This window comes from Stenella coeruleoalba (genome assembly GCF_951394435.1).
Source record: "Stenella coeruleoalba genome assembly, chromosome: 11".
Lineage (NCBI taxonomy): Eukaryota > Metazoa > Chordata > Mammalia > Artiodactyla > Delphinidae > Stenella > Stenella coeruleoalba.
This window is the reverse complement of record NC_137157.1, coordinates 81,886,875-81,908,388: the sequence shown is the minus strand read 5'-3', so window position 1 is coordinate 81,908,388 and position 21,514 is coordinate 81,886,875. Positions and strand designations below refer to the sequence as shown.

The window sequence follows — 21,514 nt, the reverse complement described above, 5'->3', positions numbered from 1 at the left end:
GGGAAAAGGTCAACACCCAGGTTTCTGGCCTAACCTACAGAACGAATAGAATAACATGAGAATAGGAGGGAGTGAGAAGAATTTGTGGGGTAAATTTAATTTAATTTAATTTGAGGTAAGTCAAGTTTCAGGTTGATATGAGACATCATTAATACCCTGTAAGGAGATTTTATAGATAACTCTATACCCATATTCATAAGCTCACCCGTGGGACTTTCAGAAGCAGACACATATTTGCGAGTTATCAGCAAAGAACCAAGCAGGTGGATGAGATTCCCCAAGGAAGGAGGGCAGGCAGAGAGAGAGCACAGAGGATAATGGACTCTTGATGATTCCATTGCCTAATAAGAGAAGGCAATGGTGGAGGAGACCAAGAAGGAGCTTTGTAGTGATGGGGGGACATCAGGAAAGGGGAACCAAGGGATGAAAAAACTTCAAGAAGGAGGGGATTATAGATCGATTTGGATGCTACAGTGAGGTCACATAAGATAAAGGCTAGGGTTTCCCTGGTGGCGCAGTGGTTGAGAGTGCGCCTGCCGATGCAGGGGACACGGGTTCGTGCCCCGGTCCAGAAGGATCCCACGTGCCGCGGAGCGGCTGAGCCCGTGAGCCATGGCCGCTGAGCCTGTGCTCCGCAACGGGAGAGGCCCGCGTACCGCACACAAAAAAATGATAAAGGCTGAAAATTATCCATTGGATTTGGCAGTAGGGAGTTCACTGATAACTGGGGAGGGCAGTTTCCTTGGAGCGTTAGGTGCAGGGGCAGAGTAGTTCACTGATCACAAATGGGAGATGAGGAACTAGAAGATGTCACAGGGTTGAGGGGGGATTAAAAAAACTGGAGTATGTAAATATGGATAAGGATGATCCAGTGTTTTACCTGTATTATTTCATTTGTTACAGTTGTCCAGAACTTACATGACATGGTGTCAAGGGCCCTACCAAGGAAATTTGTCTTGGCCTTATTTTTTATGGAAAATTTCTGAGAATGTTGAATAATAATTATCCTAAAATAATTGTATACCTATAGCTTCTCCTTTAGATTTCCCCAGGCAGTATAGAGCAACTCTCCTATTATGGTGATTCTCGTATGGATACCTTTGTAGGACAGTTGGTCAGTGACCTTAAAATATATTCAGATGGAGTAAAAGCCAAACATAGCACAATCTTAGCAGCTATTTTGCCATAATTTCTCCAACAATCCATCTGGAAAGCTGCGTGTGATAGTCCTAGATCACCGCGCCCCCTCTTCATCCATTCAGTCCTATCTCTCCCTCAAGCTCCAGCTTGTTCCTTGTCTGCAGAGACTTTCCATGCTTCTTAACCCATCGTGTTGCTCTCTTCCTTTTGCAAAGCACATATTTATCTATCTCTCATTTACTTGGCAAGTAATCCTAGTTTGCTTTGAAGTAACTTGTATCATGATTGCAGCTTTTCATGTACTTCTGTTTTTTATGCCTCAGCTAGATTAGAAACCCCCTTGGAGTCAGTCCTCTTTCCTTCTGAATGCCTAGCACAGTTCTTTGCATACTATAGAGTGTTTTTTGAACAGGGTAGGCAGGAGAGGACAGGAAGTCGAGAAATGATTAGCTATGAAGGATTTCCACTCTATGTTTAGCAATAAAATCTCTTTATGATTTTAGGAAGCCAAAGGGGAACCAGAAACAATAAATGAGCACAGAAAAGAATGTGTGGCAGGAGGTAAGGAATGTTCTCTTCCAACCCCCATGTGAACTTTTGTTCCCTGCTGGTATGTTTTATGGATGAAATCTTTCTGAGTAAAGATATGGCATCTACAACTCTGCATCTCTAGATAAAATCAGCCAAATAGAACTGATTTTGATTCAATTTGTAGCGTTTTCAAAAGGCCGTATTTATGTTGCATTGCCTGTTAAGCCCAGAGGTCTTGTAATAACTAGTGCCCTATTGTGAACTAAGAACCATGCCAATGTTGGTAGCAAATTCTAAGCTCTACTCTGAGATTTTTTTATTGTTCTGTCTAAAAGCAAATAAGCCAGTATTTGAAGAATGAGTGCTCATATGCTTCTCTCCCCATCTCCCTTCTGTTAGGATGGAATAGTGAATAGAGTTCTGCCTTTGGAGTCACTCACTGTATGCTTGGTCACTCTCTTACTTGCTGTGACTTTGGCAAGCTATTTAACCTTGAGTCTTAATTTCTTCATCTGCAAAGTGGAAATGATGAGTAAAAAAAAAAGAAAGTACCCTTTATGAAATTAGACTGTACTAAGTACTAGGCTAAATTCTCTTTATGCATAGTTTTATTTAGTTCTCCCCAATACCTGTGTGAGCTAGGTAAGCTGCAATTCAGTTTCCTAGCCTATAAACTGTAGATAAGAACGGTACCTACTACAGAAGTTTGGCTGTGAGGACTGAAGAAATTATGTAAAAAGTATTTAGAAAGGTGCCTGATAAAAGTTCTCATAAAAGTTAGCTACTATAGAAAAATCATCCTTATTTTATAGATGGTTTGATGAAGTTGTGACCTGTTCCAGGTCACTTAGTTTTAAGGATCAAAGTGTCGACTGAAAAAAAATGCACAACCTAAAAGTTGAGAATTATGTTTTATCCACAGATTTACTGAGGACTTAAGCCTGGGATATAGCCTCTCAGATAGCTCTGAGGGACTGTTCCAAAGAGGTAAGGGAAGAGACAGGACATACAGGAGATTTTGCAAAACAAAACAAAAAACCACCAGGTAGTCCAACATCAAAAGATAACTGCTAATTATAAAAAAAACCCAGACATCTCAAGTTAATGAATTTAGCCCTTTTCTATGTATGGGAAGATGCAAGAGTCTGGGCCTATTGAAATCATTCCTTTGATATATAGGAACAGTATCCTGCTTTTCTCCATCTTAAATCCCCTCAGGGTGCACCGCAGCTACGATGGCTGATGGCTTGATGACCACAGCATCATTTCTTTACTGAATGGCAGGCCACATTCTTTGTCCACAAAAGCTAGGATTTAAACCAGATCTTTTCAACTCTATACTTAATGCTCTTAATTACTATTATTGTCTTCTTTGTGAAGTAGTCATGAAGAGTATCATTAATATGTATAAAGAGCTTTGTTCTGGGACTGGCATATAGTAAACATGATTGATATCATGTTTATTGTTGCTGTTATTATTAGCAGTATTATTATTATTATACTATTGTTACTAGTACTCCTAGTACTACTACTCCTACTACTACTACTACCCCAATACCTGTGTGAGTTAGGTAAGCTGCAATTCAGTTTCCTAGCCTATAAACTGTAGATAAGAACGGTACCCACCAGAGAAGTCTGGCTGTTGAGGATTGAAGAAATTATGTATAAAGCACTTAGAAAAGTGCCTGATAAAAGATCTCATAAAAGTTGCTGGTTTTAAATCCTTGGTCCGCAGGAAAACCAGGGTACCAGATGAAGCTATGCATTTAACCATGGAATCAAATCAAATAAACATTCAAATGCAGAAAGAACAAGTTGGGCTGTTCCTTGACTCTGAGACATCTTCAGGTTTTCAAAGAGTATTCATACACTGAAGTGTGAGCCCATAACTTCAACATGATCGTGATCCCCAAAGCGTAGCATAACGTTATCTTATATTTAAGCAAATGCATTATTAGCTGGCAGTCTTCTCGGACATATTTCAATGAACGCCTTTGTTTAGTGGAGGGAGGCCCTAACAACATTGGATTGAATGTGCCTGTAGCTGTCAAGCCTGTTTAACCAAATACTATCTTATTGTCTTTTTTTTTTTATCTTATTGTCTTTTAATAGGCGCTGCTGTTTCCTCTCTTCCTGTGAAGTCAGTTAACTTTAGACAAAGTGACAAGTAAGCTCCTCCTCATATAGCACGCTCACATTTTTTTTCTGTTGAACTATGTTTGAGTAAGTTCTTCCTCTTATCTTACAGCACTTCTGCTAATGAGAAGGAGGTGGAGGTAAGTTTCAAGCAAATGTTTTTTCCTTTAGTTAAAAAAATATGTGTTTCAGACTCACTCGCCTGCAGTCCCTGTGAGCTTTTGCACAAGCTATCGTACGTTTGGTGTCTGTCTGGCTTGGCCATGACAAAGTGCAGGGAAAGCCTATGCGTGCCAGCATTATGTCACTGGGAGGAGAAAGAAATGCCTCAGTGTAATTTGGTATTAAACTGGAAATTTGACTACATCCAATGTTCTGTCCTCACCTTCACATTATTTTGACAACAGGCCGAATTTCTCAGGTTATCTTTGGGATTTAAATGCGACTGGTTCACCTTGGAGAAAAGAGTGAAGCTTGAAGAAAGATCCCGTGACTTGGCAGAAGAAAATTTGAAGAAAGAAATTACTAACTGTTTAAAACTGTTAGAGGTGAGACTCATAACATTTGGGGACTACACGTTCGGTTGTATTATTAATAAGGTTTCCAAAATTACGTAAGAGTTTACTTGTATGACTAAAACCAACACTAGGTACCAAGCCCTGCCTGACTCAAATGTGAATTAATAAGAGGTAAGAAATCAGGATCAGGCTAAGATAAAAGGCTCACCAATAGAACGGTATAAGTAATAAAACAGATAAATGTCGTTTAAAGTAGTTACGTGAATCTTCTGCCATCTCTCTGTATCTTCAAATAGATTTCAGGCAGAAGAGTAATTATGCAGAAAACTGAGCAACAGGAGATAATATCAATGTTAAGCTCCAAAGAAGAGAATCAAAAGACGATTTCCATTTAATTAACTGAAAAAAGAGAGCGGTGACATTTCAGTCTTGTCAGATAATGGGCAAACCTTCTGTAAGGTACACAGAAGTGTAACAACTATTATTCTTCTATTTTGTGCAGTCACCATAAATATACGGATGGGTTGGAAAATTAAGGGGGCTCATTTTGGAAAAAGAAAATAAAAATATAGAAACCATATTCTGTTTTTTTACTGTGGTTAAAAAAGCACATAATGTAAAATTTACCATATTAACCATTTTAAGTGTACACCAGTAGTGTTGAGTATATTCACGTTGTTGTGAGATAGATCTTCAGAACTTTTTCATCTTGCTTACTGAAACTCTATAGCCATTAAACTATTCCCCTTTTGCCCTTCTGTCAGCCCCTGGTAATCACCATTCTGCTTTCTGTTTCTATGAATTTGACTACTTTAGATAGCTCATGTAAGTGGAATCATATAGTATTTGTCTTTTTGTAACTGGCTTATTTCACTTGGCATAATGTCTTCAAATTCATCCATGTTGTAGCATGTGGCAGGCTTTCCTTCCTTTAAGGCTGAATGAAATATTCCATTGTATGTATATACCACATTTTGTTTATCCATTCATTTATTGATGGACATTTGAGTTACTTCCACCTCTTGGCTATGGTGAACATTGAATATTGTTGCTATGAACATGGGTGTGCAAATATCTCTTCAAGACCCTGCTTTCAATTCTTTTAGAAATATGGCCAGATGTTGGATTGCCGGATCATATAGAGTTCTATTTTAAGTTTCTGAGGAACCACCGTACTGTTTTGCACAGTGGTGTTACCATTTTAAAATCCTACTAACAGTGCACCAAGGTTCCAATTTCTCTACATCCTGGCCAACATGTTATTTTCTGTTTTCTTTTTTTTTTTAATTAATTAATTTATTTTTGGCTGCATTCGGTATTTGTTGCTGCGTGCGGGCTTTCTCTAGTTGCAGTGAGCGGGGACTACTCTTTGTTGCGGTGCACCAGCTTCTCATTGTGGTGGCTTTTCTTTGTTGCGGAGCATGGGCTCTAGGCATGCAGGCTTCAGTAGTTGCAGCACGTGGGCTCAGTAGTTGTGGCTCGTGGGCTGTAGAGCACAGGCTCAGTCGTTGTGGCACACAGGCTTAGTTGCTCCGTGGCATGTGGGATCTTCCGAAACCAGGGCTCGAACCCGTGTCCCCTGCATTGGCAGGCAGATTCTTAACCACTGCGCCACCAGGGAAGTCCCTATTTTCTGTTTTCTGATAGTAGCCATTTAATAGGTGCAATGTGGTATCTCACTGTGGTTTTGATTTGCATTTCTCTGATGATTAGTATTGTTGAGCATCTTTTCATATGCTTATTGGCTGTTTGTATATCATCTTTGGAAAATGTCTGAGTCCTTTGCCAATTTTAAAATAGGATATATGATTTGCAAATATTCTCTCCCATTCCATAATTTGCCTTTTCATTCTGTTGATTATGTCCTTTGATGCACAAAAGTCTGTAAGTTTGATGCAGTGCTGTTTTTCTATTTTTGCTTTTGTAACCTATGCTTTTGGTGTCATATTCAAGAAATCATTGCCAAATACAATGTCATGAAGATTTTCCCCTATGTTTTCTTCTAGAGTTATATAGTTTGGGGTCCTACATTTAGGTCTTTAATCCATTTTGAGTTGATTTTTGTATATGGTGTAAAATAAGAGCCCAACTTTACTCTTTTGCAGTTTTCCAACATCATTTGTTAAAGAGACTATCCTTTCCCCATTTTGTAGTCTTGGCACCCTTGTCAAAGATCATTTGACCATATATGTATAGGTTTATTTCTGGGCATGCTGTTCTGTTCTACTGGTCTGTCTTTATGCCAGAACCATACTGTTTTGGTTACTGTATCTTTGTAATGTGTTTTGAAGCCAAGACATGGGATACCTTTAGCTTTGTACTTCTTTTTCAAAATTGTTTGGCTCTTTGGGGTTCTTTGAGATTCCATATGAATTTTTCAATTTCTGAAAAAAATGCCTTTGGGATTTTGATAGAGATTACACTGAATCTGTAGATTGATTTGAATAGTATGGACATCTTAACAAAATTAAGTCTTCCAGTCCATGAACACAGGATGCCTTCCCCTTTGTGTCTTCTTTCATTTTTTTCAGCAATGTTTTGTAGTTTTCAGTGTACAAGTCTTTCATCTCCTTGGTTAGGTTTATTCTCAACTATTTTATTTTTTTGGATGCTATTGTAAGTGGAATTATTTTCTTAATTTCCTTCTTAGATGGTTCATTGGTAGTGCATAGAAATGCAATTGATTTTTGTGTGTTGATTTTGTATCCTACAACTTTGCTGAATTTGTTTATTAGTTCTAACAGTCTTTTTGTGGAATCTTTAGGGGTCTCTTTATGTAACATCATGTCATCTGTGAACAAAGATAATTTTACTTTATTCTTTCCAGTATGGATTTTTTGAATATATTTTTTTACTTGCCTAACTGCTCTGGATAGGACTTCCAGTACTAAGTTGCATAGAAGTGGTGAGAGTAGGCATCCTTGCCTTGTTTCTGACCTTAGAAGAAAAGCTTTCAGTCTTTCACCATTGAGTATGATTTTAGCCTTGGGTGTTCATATATGGCCTTTATTATGTTGAGGTAGTTTCCTTGTATTTCTGTTTTTTTGGATATTTTTATCATGAAAGGTGTTGAATCTTGTCAAATGCTTTTCTTATCAGTTTAGATGATCATGGGATATTTATCCTTCATTCTGTTAATGTGGTGTATTGCACTGATTGATTTTCATATGTTGAACCATCCTTGCATTCCAGGAATAAATCTCACTTGGTCACGGTGTATAATCCTTTTAATGTGCTATTGAATTCAATTTGCTAGTACTTTGTTGAGGATTTTTACATCACTATTCATAATGAATATTGGTCTATAATTTTCCTGAAATGTTGTTGTCTGGCTTTGGTATCAGGGTAATTCTGGCCTCAGAGAATGAACTTGGAAGTGTTCCCTCCTCTTCAATTTTTTGCAAGAGTTTCAGGAGGATTGGTATTAACTCTTCTTTAGCTGTTTGATAGAATTCTCTAGTGAAGCCATCTGGAACTGGACTTTTCCTCTTTGGGAGATTTTTCTTTTTATAACTGCTTCAATCTCCTTACTAATTATTGGTCTACTCAAATTTTCTATTTCTTCATGATTAAGTTTTGGTAAGCCATATTCTGTTTGACTAACAACTAATATATGCTCTTCTCTTTCTAACTAATGGTGGTTATTTAAACTGCAGTAAGAAACTGTATGTCTGACAATGGTCATTCCAGTTGGTTAGCAACTTTCCTGTTGCAACTCATACATATCTGCCTGTTTCAAAAGTGGCTGCTATTTCATTGAGCATCTACTGTGTGACAAACAATTGGCATCTATTACCTCTCATGTCACAATATTCCTGGAAAGAAGATGCAGTTGTCTCCATCTGACAGATGAAGAAAAAGCAAATCAGAAAGCTTGATCTTATAACATTTGTAGAATTAAGATGCAATTTACAGTCAATGATGCCTTATGGTCTTATTGGCAGCACTTTTCCTTTCTGATGCTATATAAAATCTATGGTATTTTAGACATGCGCAAGTATTAGAAATTTGCTCATGATCACACAGCTAATGAGCAATGGCTTGTTGGCTTCCAAATATGCTGTTCTCTTAATTCTTTCTCCACTCCAGTGAAACAGATGGCCTTCCATCAGGAAAGCCATCATCTTGGTTCAAGGGCAGAGGTTTGAGATAAATATTCATAAGGCAATGAAGGCGTAACGGCCTAACCAGCCCAATCTCACCTTGTCATCAATGGAAGAGCAAATATAGTAATCAGAGTCATATCTAATTCGAGTATATTTTTATTACTTTTCTTAAAAGTTCAAACTATGCTCTTCATATAGTGCATTCAATTCATTTATAGGTATAATTTCTTTACCATTGCCAATTAATTACATCCCATCCTATTAATTGTAGAAGAAAGATACAAACACACATGAAGGAGTAGCAAATTTGGGAAGTAAAGAAGGAAGGGATCAAAAATAGTATAAAAGGCTTTGTGAATACCTGCATAGGTCTACCTCATAACCAACAAAGGTATTAATATTTCAGTATCATTCACTATTGGTCTTTGCTTTTCACCTTCCACAAAGATAATAGATTCATCTGCATTTACAATATAGTCAGTGTTAGAATCACTTGCTGAATACTTGGGTTGGATACTTTTTAATACTTTACTTTCTGTGCAGTCTTTAACACCTCTTTGTGAAGATGACAGCCAAGCCCAGGAAATCATTAAGAAGCTGGAGAAAAGTGTAACATTCCTCAGTCAGTGCACAGCTCGAGTGGCCAGTAGGGCTGAGATGTTGGGAGCCATTAATCAGGTAATTTGTCTCCCTTTCTCCAGTTACAATTTAATTACTAAAAGTGGATTACATTTCTAGGAAGAAACTATATTTGATCATTTCAGAATGCTCTTGATATTTTCCTGTTTTAAAAAATGCTACAATAAATATCCTTGTTTATGCATCTTTGCACACTTATTCATAGAGAAGTCGATTTTCAAAATTTTCTTTGTGGGAAAATCTGGGGAGACTTTAAATTTTTGAATCTCTACGTAAACAAACTCGTTAAAATATATTTTCCTAAGAAGGAGACATTTCACTGTGATGATAGTTTTAGTCTGAACATTTGTTATACACTTCTAACATTCTAGTTTCTTTTTAACCCCTCGCCAGGTAGTAATATTCTTTGTTTTATTTTTATTAAAGTTACATATGTGCATAGCTTTTTTTAAAAAAGTCAAGTAGTTCTCAAAGCCTTCTTATCCCATTTCCCATGTTCCAGAGCAACAACTTTCAACTCTTTTGGTTTGTTTTTTATTAATATTCATATCTCCAAATAATATGCTTATACTGTCACCAAGTGATTCAGTTTTAGATATTTATTGGTTTCCTACTACAAAGATGAAAATTTATTTATCAATCGTTCCCCCTCACACCTTTTCACTGTCTTTCACCTTATTGTTGATCTCTCTTCTTTCCTAACCAAGCTTAAATTCCATGGTCAAACACAACATTAGCTCCCTTGCATGAACCCTCAACACTTTTCCTTCTCTTGTTTTCTTTTAATCATTAGGAAAATCTACAACTTGTTTTAAATCCATTTCTCCACCTGATTATACCTGCATAGCTGGAAAACCTCACACCTCTGTGCTGACTGAGTTCTTTTGAAATTCATCACAAACCTCAAGTGGTCCTTGGGGCTTCCCATCTTTCACACTTTCTCCTTTCTCCTCAAATCACCATCATGTCCTCCCCTCTCTCTCTGTCAAATAATGACTTTGCTTCTTAACTCAGTAAGAAAGTTGAGGCAATCAGAAGGGACCTGCCAAAAGCTCTGAACCTACAAGCACCTAAACCCTTGACATTGCCTTCCTTTCTGGTACGAAAGATGAGTTGTCTCTCATCCTATCCATGGCTAACCATCCCACGTGTATATAAGATCTCATCCCTTCTAAATTACTCAGAATCTTGGGCCCCAATTCTCCCTGCATTCTTCCATCTCCAGTTTTTCCCCACGCTACTGAATCATTCCCATCAACACACAAATACGTTGTTTTTAAGACAGGAAAAATAACACTAAACAAACAAAACAATCTTTCACTCTTTCTCCACCACCCTGTCTCTCTGTTCCCATTTTAAGCAAATCTCCTCAACAGAATTGTGCTGTTTCCAATTTCTCTCCTCCCAGTCTCTCTGAAACATATTCTAGTCAGCCTTAACCTACTAATTTTCCTTAACCTGTCTGCTACATTCAACACGGCTGAGCTCTTCCTCCTCCTGGAAACACTCTCCTCCTTGGTTTCCAGGTACCACAGTCCCCTGGTCCTTCTCTCTACATCATGGAGCAATCCCTTCCAGACTCCTTTACGGGTCCCACCCTTTCTCCCAGCCCTCTTAATCTTGATGGGCCCCAGGGCTTCACCTGTGCACGTCTGATTTCCATCGTCACTCAATCCCCATACTATGCTATGTAGTCAACTAATGACTCCCTAATTCACACACTTATCCCAAACCTTTGCCATGAGTTTCAGACTAGAACCTGCTACTGTTGATGTAGATTGGAAGTTTGATAAACAATTTAAGCTTAACACATCCAAAAATACACTTCTGACAGTCCCTCCAAAAACTGTTCCACACATAGTCTCCTTACCTCAGTAAAGGGCAACTCTGTTCTTCCAGCTGCTGGGGCTGGAAAACCTTGGGGATAATTCTCAACACATTTCTCTCACACTCCACATCTAATCCTATGGACAATCCTATTTACTTTACCATCAGAACATGTCTGGAATTCAACCACTCATTTCCCTCTCCACAGCTACCACCTTAATCTAAGCCACCATTCTATTTTTTTTCCCAGATTACTACAATATCTTCCTACATGGTCTTCTTGTCTCCATCTAAATCCAATCCCCACCCCACCCCCATAGTCGCTTCTCAATAAAACAGCCAGAATAATCCTTTTAAAACTTAAGCCAGGTCATGCTACTCTTCTTTTTTTCATGTTACTTATTGGTTCACAGCCCTCAAGTGGCTCCTCATTTTTTTCAGAATAAAAGCCAAAGTCCTTATGATGGCTTAGAAAGATCTACATGATTCCCCTGCCTTCTTACCCCTTGGGCTTTATTTTCTGTGACTGTCTTCCTGGGTTATTGCACGCCAGCCACACGGGACTCGTTTCTGTTCATCATGCTGCCAACTCAGGCCCCCAGTCCTAGCTGTTCCCTATGCCTAGAATATTTTTCCTCTAGGTGTCCACATGTCTTAGCCCTCACCTTCTCCAAGTCTTGTTCAACTGTCACCTTCATAGAATAGCCCAGCTGACCACCTGAGCTCCCTTGTAAAATTGCAACCCCTTCCACCCCAGAGCTTCTCATCCTCCCTTTCCCTGTCTTTTCTCATAATGCTGATCACATTTTAGCATACTATTATGTTTTACTGACGTCTTATTTGTTGTCTACCTCCTCCCACTAGAATATAAGCTCCATGAAGGCAGGAATATGTGTCTGTATGGCTCACTGCTTGTCTCCTCAATGCCTAAAATGTGCATAGCAAGTACTCAAAAAGTTTTTGTTAAGTGAGGGAGTATACGACACCAAAAGCAATGGCAAAAGAATAGATAAATTGGACTTCTTCAAAATTAAAAACTTTTGTGTATCAAAGGACATTATCAAGAAAGTGAAAAGATAATCTACAGAATGGAAGAAAATATTTGAAGATCATATATCTGATAAGGGCCTAGTATCCAGAATATATAAAGAACGCTTGCAGCTTGACAGAAAGAGAAACAACCCAATTAAAAAAATGCAAATAAGACTTGAATAGGCATTTCCCTAAAGAAGATATACAAATGGCCAATAAGCACATGAAAAGATGCTTAATTATTAGGGAAATGAAAATCAAAACCATAATGATATACCTCTTCACACCCACTAGGATAGCTATAATAATAGAAAAAGAAAGGAAGGAAGAAGGAAAATAACTAGTGTTGACAAGGATGTGGGGAAATTACAATATTATTATCATATTATTAATATATTATTTAACTATTAAAAGGAATGAAGTGTTAATACATGCTACAGTGTAGATGAATCTGGAAGAATTTATGCAAACTATAGGTGCTAGACACAAAGGTCACATCTTGTATAATTCTATTTATATATAGTATCTAGAATGGGTAAATCTTTAGAGAAAGGTAGAAGATTGGTATTGGCTAGGTTTTGGTGGGGAGGGGTGAGTGGGGAGTAATTGCTTAGTGGGTGTGGGGGTTTACTTTGGGGTGATAAAAATGTTTTGGAACTAGATAGAAGTGGTGGTTGCACAACATTGTGAATGTACTAAATGTCACTGAATTGTTCACTTTAAAATAGTAAATTTTATATTGTGAATTACACATCAATATAAAAAAAAGAAAAAATACAATGAATGTATTTTTTCAGGTTCCAATTCAAACAAAACTGTAAATAGATGTTTTTGAGGCAATTGGGGAAATTTGAATATGGATTAGATGATAAGATGTTTCTGGTAATGTTGTTAGACGTGATCATGGCATTGTGGTTATTTAAGACAATACACTCCTATATATATATATTTTTTAGATACTTACTGAAATGTTTATGAGTAAAACCACATGATGTCCATCACTTGTACTTAAAAAGAAACAGCATTCAAAACTTGAGATGAAACTCATATAGCAAAATGTTAGTGGTTCTTGAAACTGGTTAATAGATATGTGTGGGCTTATTGTCTACTTTTTGTGTCTGTTGAAATTATCGTAATAAAAAGTTTTAATTAAAAAGAGTGGATGAATAATATTAGATCTATATGATCTGTAAACATTATTACACCCGTGTAAATTCTATTCATAGCAGAGACAGTAGTCTGTTATGATGTCTTTTCCTTCTTTGCACAATGTTCATGTTCTTCGTGGAGTTAATCATTTTCTTTTGCCATGATTGTTATGCTTAGTTTTCTATTTTCTTATCTCTAATTTATGCTCAGCCTCTCCCAGGGAGTCTAGATCTCACAATACATTCAGACTCATCAGGTATTCTGTCAATTTCTTCATTGAGATGTTGCTTCCAGAGATTTTTGACCTGTCAGTCTCAACTGACTGTTTTTCAGGCTCAACACAAAAGTCTTAGGAATTCTTAAATGAAGATTTCTTTCACTTCTTTCTTGAGTTGAATCCCATTTCCTGAATCCCATACCTCCTTCTTTGCTGGCTTACTTTTTTATTTTGGTGGAACATCTCACGCGTTTTTCTGAGGGAAAGAATGCCTGGGAGGTAAACTTTTTAAAATGTTATATAACTGAAAATGGCTTTATTCTTTATGTCTTTACGGTAGCTGGGTGAAGGATTCTAGATTAGAAATCATTTCCTTCATAATTTTTCATCTTCTTCTTAGCTTCTGGAGTTGCTATCAAACTTTGATGCCATTCTGACCCCTGAACTTTTGTTTATAACCCCTTTTTACTTTCCAGAAGCTTTTAGGATATCCTCTTACCCCTACTGTCCTTCCTTGGCATGGGTTTATTTTCAACCACAGTTTTAGGTCCTAAGCTGGAAAGTTATTTCTTGAGTTCAGAGATTTTCTTGAACTGTTTCCTTTTCTACATTTGATGGAATTTTTCTACATTTTCTACACTTCTCGAATTCCTTTCTCCTGAACTGGTCCTTTCTTGTCTGTTTTCTACATTTTTTGTCATTTTGCTCTAGTTTCAGAGAAATTTCCTTAACCTTATCTTGAAACTCTTAAGTTACATATTTTTTAATCATATTTTTAATTTCCAGACTTTTAAAATTCTCAGAATGTTGCTTTTTAATATCTTGTTCTTATTTCATAGATGCAATACTTATTCTTACTTTTCTGAAGATATTGATAGTTTCATTGAAATTTTAGTTTTTTTCTTTTTGTTTTGATTTCCTTTTCTCAGGCTAGAGGCTTTCCTCTGACTAGTGATGACCCACTATACAGCTGACTGGGAGCTCTGTATATGTTGGGTGGGGACGTTTCTTGTTGGCTCTGAGCTTCACACAAGCTAGGTTGTGTCACTGGGATACTCTTAACGTTGGTAGTTTTAAGACTGTCATCTTGCACTGTTAGATTCCTCAGAGAAAAGTCTTCCAACTGCCAGTCTTGAGAGTATAAGCTTGGCTACAAGTGTTTGATAGTTGGAAGAATAAGGCTCCATATCTCTAGATTCAATATATATATAGACTTTTGCTTAAATCTATTCTTTTCTGTATGATCCACTCACCATCAACTATTTGTTACTGCTCAATCCACAGACACTCTGGTTAACTCTCTCTAGATAGCCAGCTTTTGTAGTCTTTCACCAAAGTGGTAGAGGGGCTCAGCTGACCTGAGTAAGGGAGGGGATCTGTGGATCTAATCACTTTTTACAGATTTTCAACCATTTCTTCTGTTCTATCTCCAAGCTTAATTCCAAAGGCACCACTAATTCCCGAGCATTTGCAGCTTTCTGTGGTATAACCCACGTGGCTTCTAGGCTTTTCTTACTGCTTTTTTTAGGGTTCAGCTTTTCAGGTCTTAGTCATTTACCACCAGCCCTTCTACTTGGCAGGTGTTCAAAAATTTGTTATATCCTCTTCCGTTCTATTTACCCTTGTCTATTCATGCCTTAAAAAAATCCCTTGTCATTTTTATAGGATTTAAGGATGGAGTGAAGATAAGTGCATGTGTCTCATTCACTGTCTTTTAACTGGGTATCAAGAATAGTATTTTCAATGTAAATTTGCTCTTTTTTTTTTTTTTTTTTTTTTTCGGTACGCGGGCCTCTCACTGTCGTGGCCTCTCCCGTTGCGGAGCACAGGTTCCGGACGCGCAGGCTCGGCGGCCATGGCTCATGGGCCCAGCCGCTCCGCAGCATGTGGCATCTTCCCGGACCGGGGCACGAACCCGTGTTCCCTGCATCGGCAGGCGGACTCTCAACCACTGCGCCAGCACGGAAGCCCTAAATTTGTTCTTTTTTTTTTTTCCTGCTAGGAAAGCCGGGTTAGTAAAGCCGTCGAAGTGATGATTCAGCATGTAGAAAATCTGAAGAGAATGTATGCCAAAGAACATGCTGAATTAGAAGAACTAAAACAGGTTCTTTTGCAAAATGAAAGGACTTTTAACCCTCTTGAAGATGAAGGTAATAAAAGTTTAAGATAATTGTATCAGTTATGTCTTTCTAACTTTCTTCTTTTTCATTCTCTCTTACTAATTCTTATTATATAATGTCTTTAGTATAAGACCCTTATGTTAAGATTATATTAGAAGGATATGATATATAGAATATAAGAAATAACTCATTCCTGTTATTTATATAGCCCAGAGTAAGATGTCAGAAAACAAATTAGGAGACAAGATGGATTTTATGGTAGACACCAAGATTTCATTAAAATGATGACATAAGTGAATATAACTAATCCAACTCATTGAGTTGACCCCAGTGTTGTCTTACTTAGGATATGTTAGAATTGGCTTTTTCTCCACACATAAAGCAAGGCACAGTAGCATAAATGAACCACTCTTATCAACAATGGTTTTGTATCCCTCGAACAAGGAAGGACTGTGACAGGGTAAGCTGATCAATAGAGTGGAAAATAGGGAGACATCTGAGACCATGGAGAATATCTCAACAGAAGGCTTATATGAACCTTATAGTTTTATTTTAAATAGACAGTATGAATGTCTATAGGCAGAATTTTCATTTTAATGATTCTGTTCCCTCTTCTTGAAAAGTAATAACATGTGATGATCTTCTGATCTGTAATTTTGGACTCATTGATTCAGCAGACATTCATTTAGTGCCCCCTCTGCTAGGCAGGCATGGTGGACATTGGCAGTGACACAGAGGACTGTATTCCATTGGTTCAGATTACTAACGTTGTGAATCACCAAATAAATTATAACCAGATATTTATATTGCTCAGTAGTCTCTAGGGTCTTAAATATTTTCCAACCATTGCTTTTCTTTGTAAAGAATTAAGACCATTGCGTTAAATTGCACATGTAATTCCAAAAATACACAAATGTGTTTTCCCTTTCAGGTGACTGCCAAATTAAAAAACGTTCAGCTTCTCTAAACTCTAAGGTAACAAATGTCTATCAAATGTTATAGCTGAGATGGTTTTAAAATATTACTTGAAGCAACATGGCTTTAAATCGTAAAACAACAGTGATTTTAATTCATATATGTGTTATGTATATATACATGTGTGTTTATATATGTATGCTTTTGTACTTCTTGCAATATTTGTACATCAATTAAGTTTGCCTGGCAGCGAGAGGAAAGCCAGTATAACGATAGTTTCTCTCTCATGTGAAACTAAAGTTGGGAATAAGCAGTCCAACAGCTTCACAAAATCCCAGTCCCCGTCTCTCTTGCCGAGTCATCGACCTCAGCACTTTGCTTCCATCTCATAGTCTAAGATAGCTTTGTCATTTCTGGGTACCAAGTCCTGGTCATTATGTTGAGTCCTGCTCCAAGAAAAAGGAAGAAGCGAGAACAGGTGTTCTCTCTACCTCTGAAGACACTTCCTAGAAGTCCCAGATAACATTTCCCTTTTCATTCTTTGTTGGAAATAAGATGAAAACAGCTTTTATTCTGGAGGCTGTATGCCTAACTAAAAATTAGTGGGGTTTGTTACTAAGTAGAAGGGGAAAACGGGATATTGAAAGTCAACCAGCAGTTTCTGTCAGTTTGAAAATCAAGATTTCACTGAATTTTTGAGCAAGGGACTTTAAAATCATTCCATCCAAATCTTTTTCACAGATGAGGAAATTAACTTTCACAGAAGTTAAGTGATTAGTTATGATCCTGTAGTGACAGAATCATGATTAGAACCCAGGATTTTGGACCACAATTTGATATTTTTGATGTTCAACTAACCTGTAAAAATAAATTAGAAATGGTGGCTTAAGAAAAGTATTCACATAAAACTTCTTCAGTTTATTTCCTGAAGTTCTACTTATTTAAATGTGAAGAGCCACAAAATATAACATTCTCCTGTACAAACCTGAAGGCTGAGGTATAAACACGTCCATTCATTATAATGTCATACTCATCCTTAAATGTATTAAATGGAGAAAATGAAACCATGAAAAAAATCCCTAAAATAGGTGCATATTTATCTCCTCTTGAGTTGGGGAAAACCGTTCCAAGCATAAAAGAAATGATAGCAAAAGAGGGGAAGAGATGAGGGACTTCCCTGGCGGTCCAGTGTTTAAGATTCCACGCTTCCATTGCAGGCGGCACGGGTTCGATCCCTGGTCAGAGAACTAAGATCCTGCATGCCACATGATGTGGCCAAAAACCAAACCCAACCAAACCAAAGATAACAAAAAAAAAAAAAAAAAAAAAGGAGAGAGAGAGAGAAAGAGATGAAAAGGTTTGGCTACATTAACAATAAAAAAATTCTGCCAAGAAATATCATTAACAAAATTAATATAGGCAAAAATCATAAACAGGTGGTTCTCAGAGCAGATACATACAGGGTTATTTGGCATAGGAAAACAGTGTTCAGTGTTACTGGAAACCTAAACAGAAAGCCTTATGTTCCTTACTTGATTGGCAAAAATTATCCATTGTTGGAGAAGGTAGAATATAAATTGGCAGAATATTTCTGGAAGGCAATTTGGCCATAACAAAATCCTTGAAAATATGTCTCCTGTTTAACTCATCAGTGATCAAGTACATGGATGTGTACATTCAAGAATACCCATCAGTGTTTCTTACAAGGATAAACATTGAGAATTTTCTAAGTGTACATTTTCCCCCTTTGGGTAGCCATCTTCTCTTCGAAGAGTGACCATTGCCTCTTTGCCCAGAAATATTGGAAATGCAGGAATGGTAAGCAAATTCCTAAGTGTTCTTAGTTAAAAGCAAATTTATTTCTATGTGACAGAAATATAAATTTACTACACTAAATTCATATTTTATTATTTCCTTAACATCTGAACTTTAAAGGTGGCTGGGATGGAAAGTAATGACCGATTCAGTAGGAGGTCAAGCAGTTGGTAAGTGTAATTTTCTGGTTGCTCTTTGGGAACCTTACTGTTTTATAACTGGGCTAAAGTAAATGTCTGAAATAAGTGATACAGTAACATTTGATTTGTATGGAGTATATGCAGAATAATTATAAAAACTGGCATATGTTCATGAAATTATTTCTTATGAAATAAGCATTATATGAATATGCCAAGAAAAAAATAAGAATGTATCATTTTTGTATTGATTTAGGTAGTGGGAAATAAATTGGTAATGGCTACAGAAGTATTTGATTTGACAAGTGGCTATAATCATCTTTATTTAGGCGTATTTTGGGGTCAAAGCAGAGTGAACACCGTCCCTCATTACATCGATTTATTAGCACCTATTCCTGGGCAGATGCTGAAGAAGAAAAATGTGAACTGAAGTAGGTGAAGCTTGATGTGTTTATTAACCTGATGTGCCGGGCATAAATAGTGGGGATCAGTTTTATTCTGTGGAGATGAGGTCAATGCTGCATCATCAAAAAGATCATTCATTGTTTAAGACTTTTGTGAACTATAAAGTACTATATAAATGTTACTTGCTAATACATTCACTCTCATAGCACTCAGTACTTCAAGGTTTGAGGTCTTAAGTTAGAGAAGAACCTGGAATTTGCCAGATATGTGAAGAGAAGTTTTTTCCTGTATAGGTTTCTTGTCATCAGGGGGAAAGGTCAACAAAGAGCCACAGAAATAAAATTTTCATCTACTTGGATGAATTATTTACAACATATAATGTAATATGTAATATATGCGCATTATATATACATGTCTTCCCTTTAAGTAAATGAAGACGAGGGGAAACATAAAACTCTACATTGCTATCTCTAGCAAGTTAAACAAATAAAATATACTCCTATAATGAAAGGTAGAGGGCAAGAGGGAGGGAGAAGAAGAAATGCTGCCCCTAAATCCTTGGGTGACATTGGACAAACTGCTTAGCATTATTTGGTCTCAGTTTCCTCGTCTGTAGAGATCTTAATGAAATGATTTTATGTTGATTTTATAACACGTTCATTGCGTGCCTGTTATGTGAGACACACGACGCTCAAGCTTAAGAGGTATAAAGATGAAAAAGACATAGTTCCTACCCTCAAAGCCTTTACTTTTTCCTTAAATAATCCTGGGAGTCTAATTGCATGTACTGAACTCTTTTTAGATTTAGAGTTAACATAATGGATATTTTCTAATCTGGGTAAAAAAAAATCAAGAGTTTCCTTGAAAAGATTATAATCTATTTTTAAATTTTTGTCAGTATGGTATGATTTCTACTGCAAAGTTTTCGCAAGCGAAGACTGAAACCTTGAAAATCCTACAAGAATTCTGGCTTTTGGGCTTTGTTGCCTTTAAAAACCAAACTAAAATCTATCACATGCATTCCCTGTAGGTGTTTGACTGAAAAACAAAAAAACTTTGAGACACAATTCCCTTTGGCAGTTGTGAGGGGATTGTAAGTTTGGGATTTCAATATTCAAATCCAACTAGGGACTCATCAGTGAACATGAAACATGGAACATGAACATGAAACAAGTTTTGTTCAGGTAACGGACCCCTCTTTAGATAATATGATTTTATCTAAATACAGTCAACCCATTTGCTACTTCCCAGCTCACTGACCACTAATAGTTTATTTTAGGTAGTTTTATACAAACATATCTTCATAAACATGTTTAAAAGTATTAAGATTTTTTAGAGAAAGAAGAAATGACACTTTGACGTTATTCCACTTTAGCACTGCTCAAAAAACCTACAGAAAAAAGAGTAAAATCAATTGTTAATGAGGAAAATTTTATGATACGTTGAATGAAAAATACACGGAGAAATATAGCATCCACATTTGCTTTTTAAAGTGTAGTTACTAATACACACACAGACACACACACACGCACATGCTGAGAAGGAAAATCACAGTAACAACAGTGGTTAATTATGAGTGGTGAGAATTGACTAACTTACACATGTTCTTTGTAAATCTCCCCTTTTTATTTGTTCTTTGGCTAGCATCCCAATTTTCTACAACAAACATTTGCTATTTTCCTAAATACAGAAAGTTACTTTAAAAAATTAAATTCCTGGGCTTCCCTGGCGGCGCAGTGGTTGAGAGTCCGCCTGCCGATGCAGGGGACACGGGTTTGTGCCCCAGTCCGGGAAGATCCCACATGCCGCGGAGCGGCTGGGCCCGTGAGCCATGGCCGCTGAGCCTGCGCATCCGGAGCCTGTGCTCTGCAACAGGAGAGGCCACAACAGTGAGAGGCCCGCATAACGCAAAAAAAAAAAAAAAAAGAAAAAGAAAAGAAAATTGAATTCCTATAAATGGTTAAAAATATAAAGTTGGTGATTTGACTTTTAGAATTACTATTTATCAAATCTTTCTAAAGCAAAACGAATATCTGCAAGCTTCCTTAGTAATACAGGAAAATTTAGCAGTATCTTATAAATGATAATAGCACATTATCCATAGTTTAATATTTAAAAACAATATTTATTTACAGAACTAAAGATGACTCAGAACCACCTGAAGAAGAAACAGTAGAAAGGACAAGAAAGCCAAGTCTTTCTGAAAAGAAAAATAATCCATCAAAATGGGATGTCTTTTCAATGTAAGTTGTCTACTTGCTAAATGATACCATTTTGGTGGAATGGGGAAAGGTAAGGCAGGGTTAGCAGAATTAATCTTAATCAAATTACTTTACTAAAAGACCTTTCAAAATATTAAACTTAAGATGAATAACAAACTCCATATGGTGTTTAACAATTATCCCTGAACCTATGAACTACAAGAGGCAGGTGAGTTCGCAGTGTTAAGAACTTGGCCTTGGAACCAGATGGCCCAGGCTTGAATTAGCTCTCTGACTCTGTGTGACCTGGGCAAGTTCATCCATTTTTGAGCACTGATTTCTTCACCTGTAAAATAGAGATGATAATAGTACCTATGTCTTTGCTGTCATGAGTAAATGAATTAGCACATGTAAAACACATAGTTAACTATTTCAAAGACTTATATGATGCTGTAATCTTTTTTGGTGGGTGTTTCTAAAAGGAATTTTAGGGTTTCAGTACTGCAAAAGTCCAGGGTATGGTGAGAAATAAGTGACATGTTTATAAGTACATATATCTTGCTCTACCCAATGAATAACATTATTTCTTCTACCCCAGGAATATAAATTGCCTTACCTGATTGAAA

The 21,514-nt window shown here is 37.0% G+C and overlaps 1 protein-coding gene across 1 annotated transcript in view; it reads left to right on the top strand.

Moving 5' to 3' along the window:
* Positions 1 to 21,514, top strand: part of IRAG2 (inositol 1,4,5-triphosphate receptor associated 2) — a 79,950-nt gene that overhangs the window by 57,769 nt on the left and 667 nt on the right. The window contains exons 24-34 of the mRNA XM_079937348.1: positions 1,644 to 1,701; positions 3,784 to 3,838; positions 3,920 to 3,947; positions 4,215 to 4,355; positions 8,975 to 9,109; positions 15,298 to 15,445; positions 16,347 to 16,390; positions 18,086 to 18,148; positions 18,266 to 18,315; positions 18,612 to 18,713; positions 20,823 to 20,930. Of these exons, the coding sequence (XP_079793474.1) occupies positions 1,644 to 1,701; positions 3,784 to 3,838; positions 3,920 to 3,947; positions 4,215 to 4,355; positions 8,975 to 9,109; positions 15,298 to 15,445; positions 16,347 to 16,390; positions 18,086 to 18,148; positions 18,266 to 18,315; positions 18,612 to 18,713; positions 20,823 to 20,930 (932 nt within the window). The remainder of the gene's footprint in view (positions 1 to 1,643; positions 1,702 to 3,783; positions 3,839 to 3,919; positions 3,948 to 4,214; positions 4,356 to 8,974; positions 9,110 to 15,297; positions 15,446 to 16,346; positions 16,391 to 18,085; positions 18,149 to 18,265; positions 18,316 to 18,611; positions 18,714 to 20,822; positions 20,931 to 21,514) is intronic.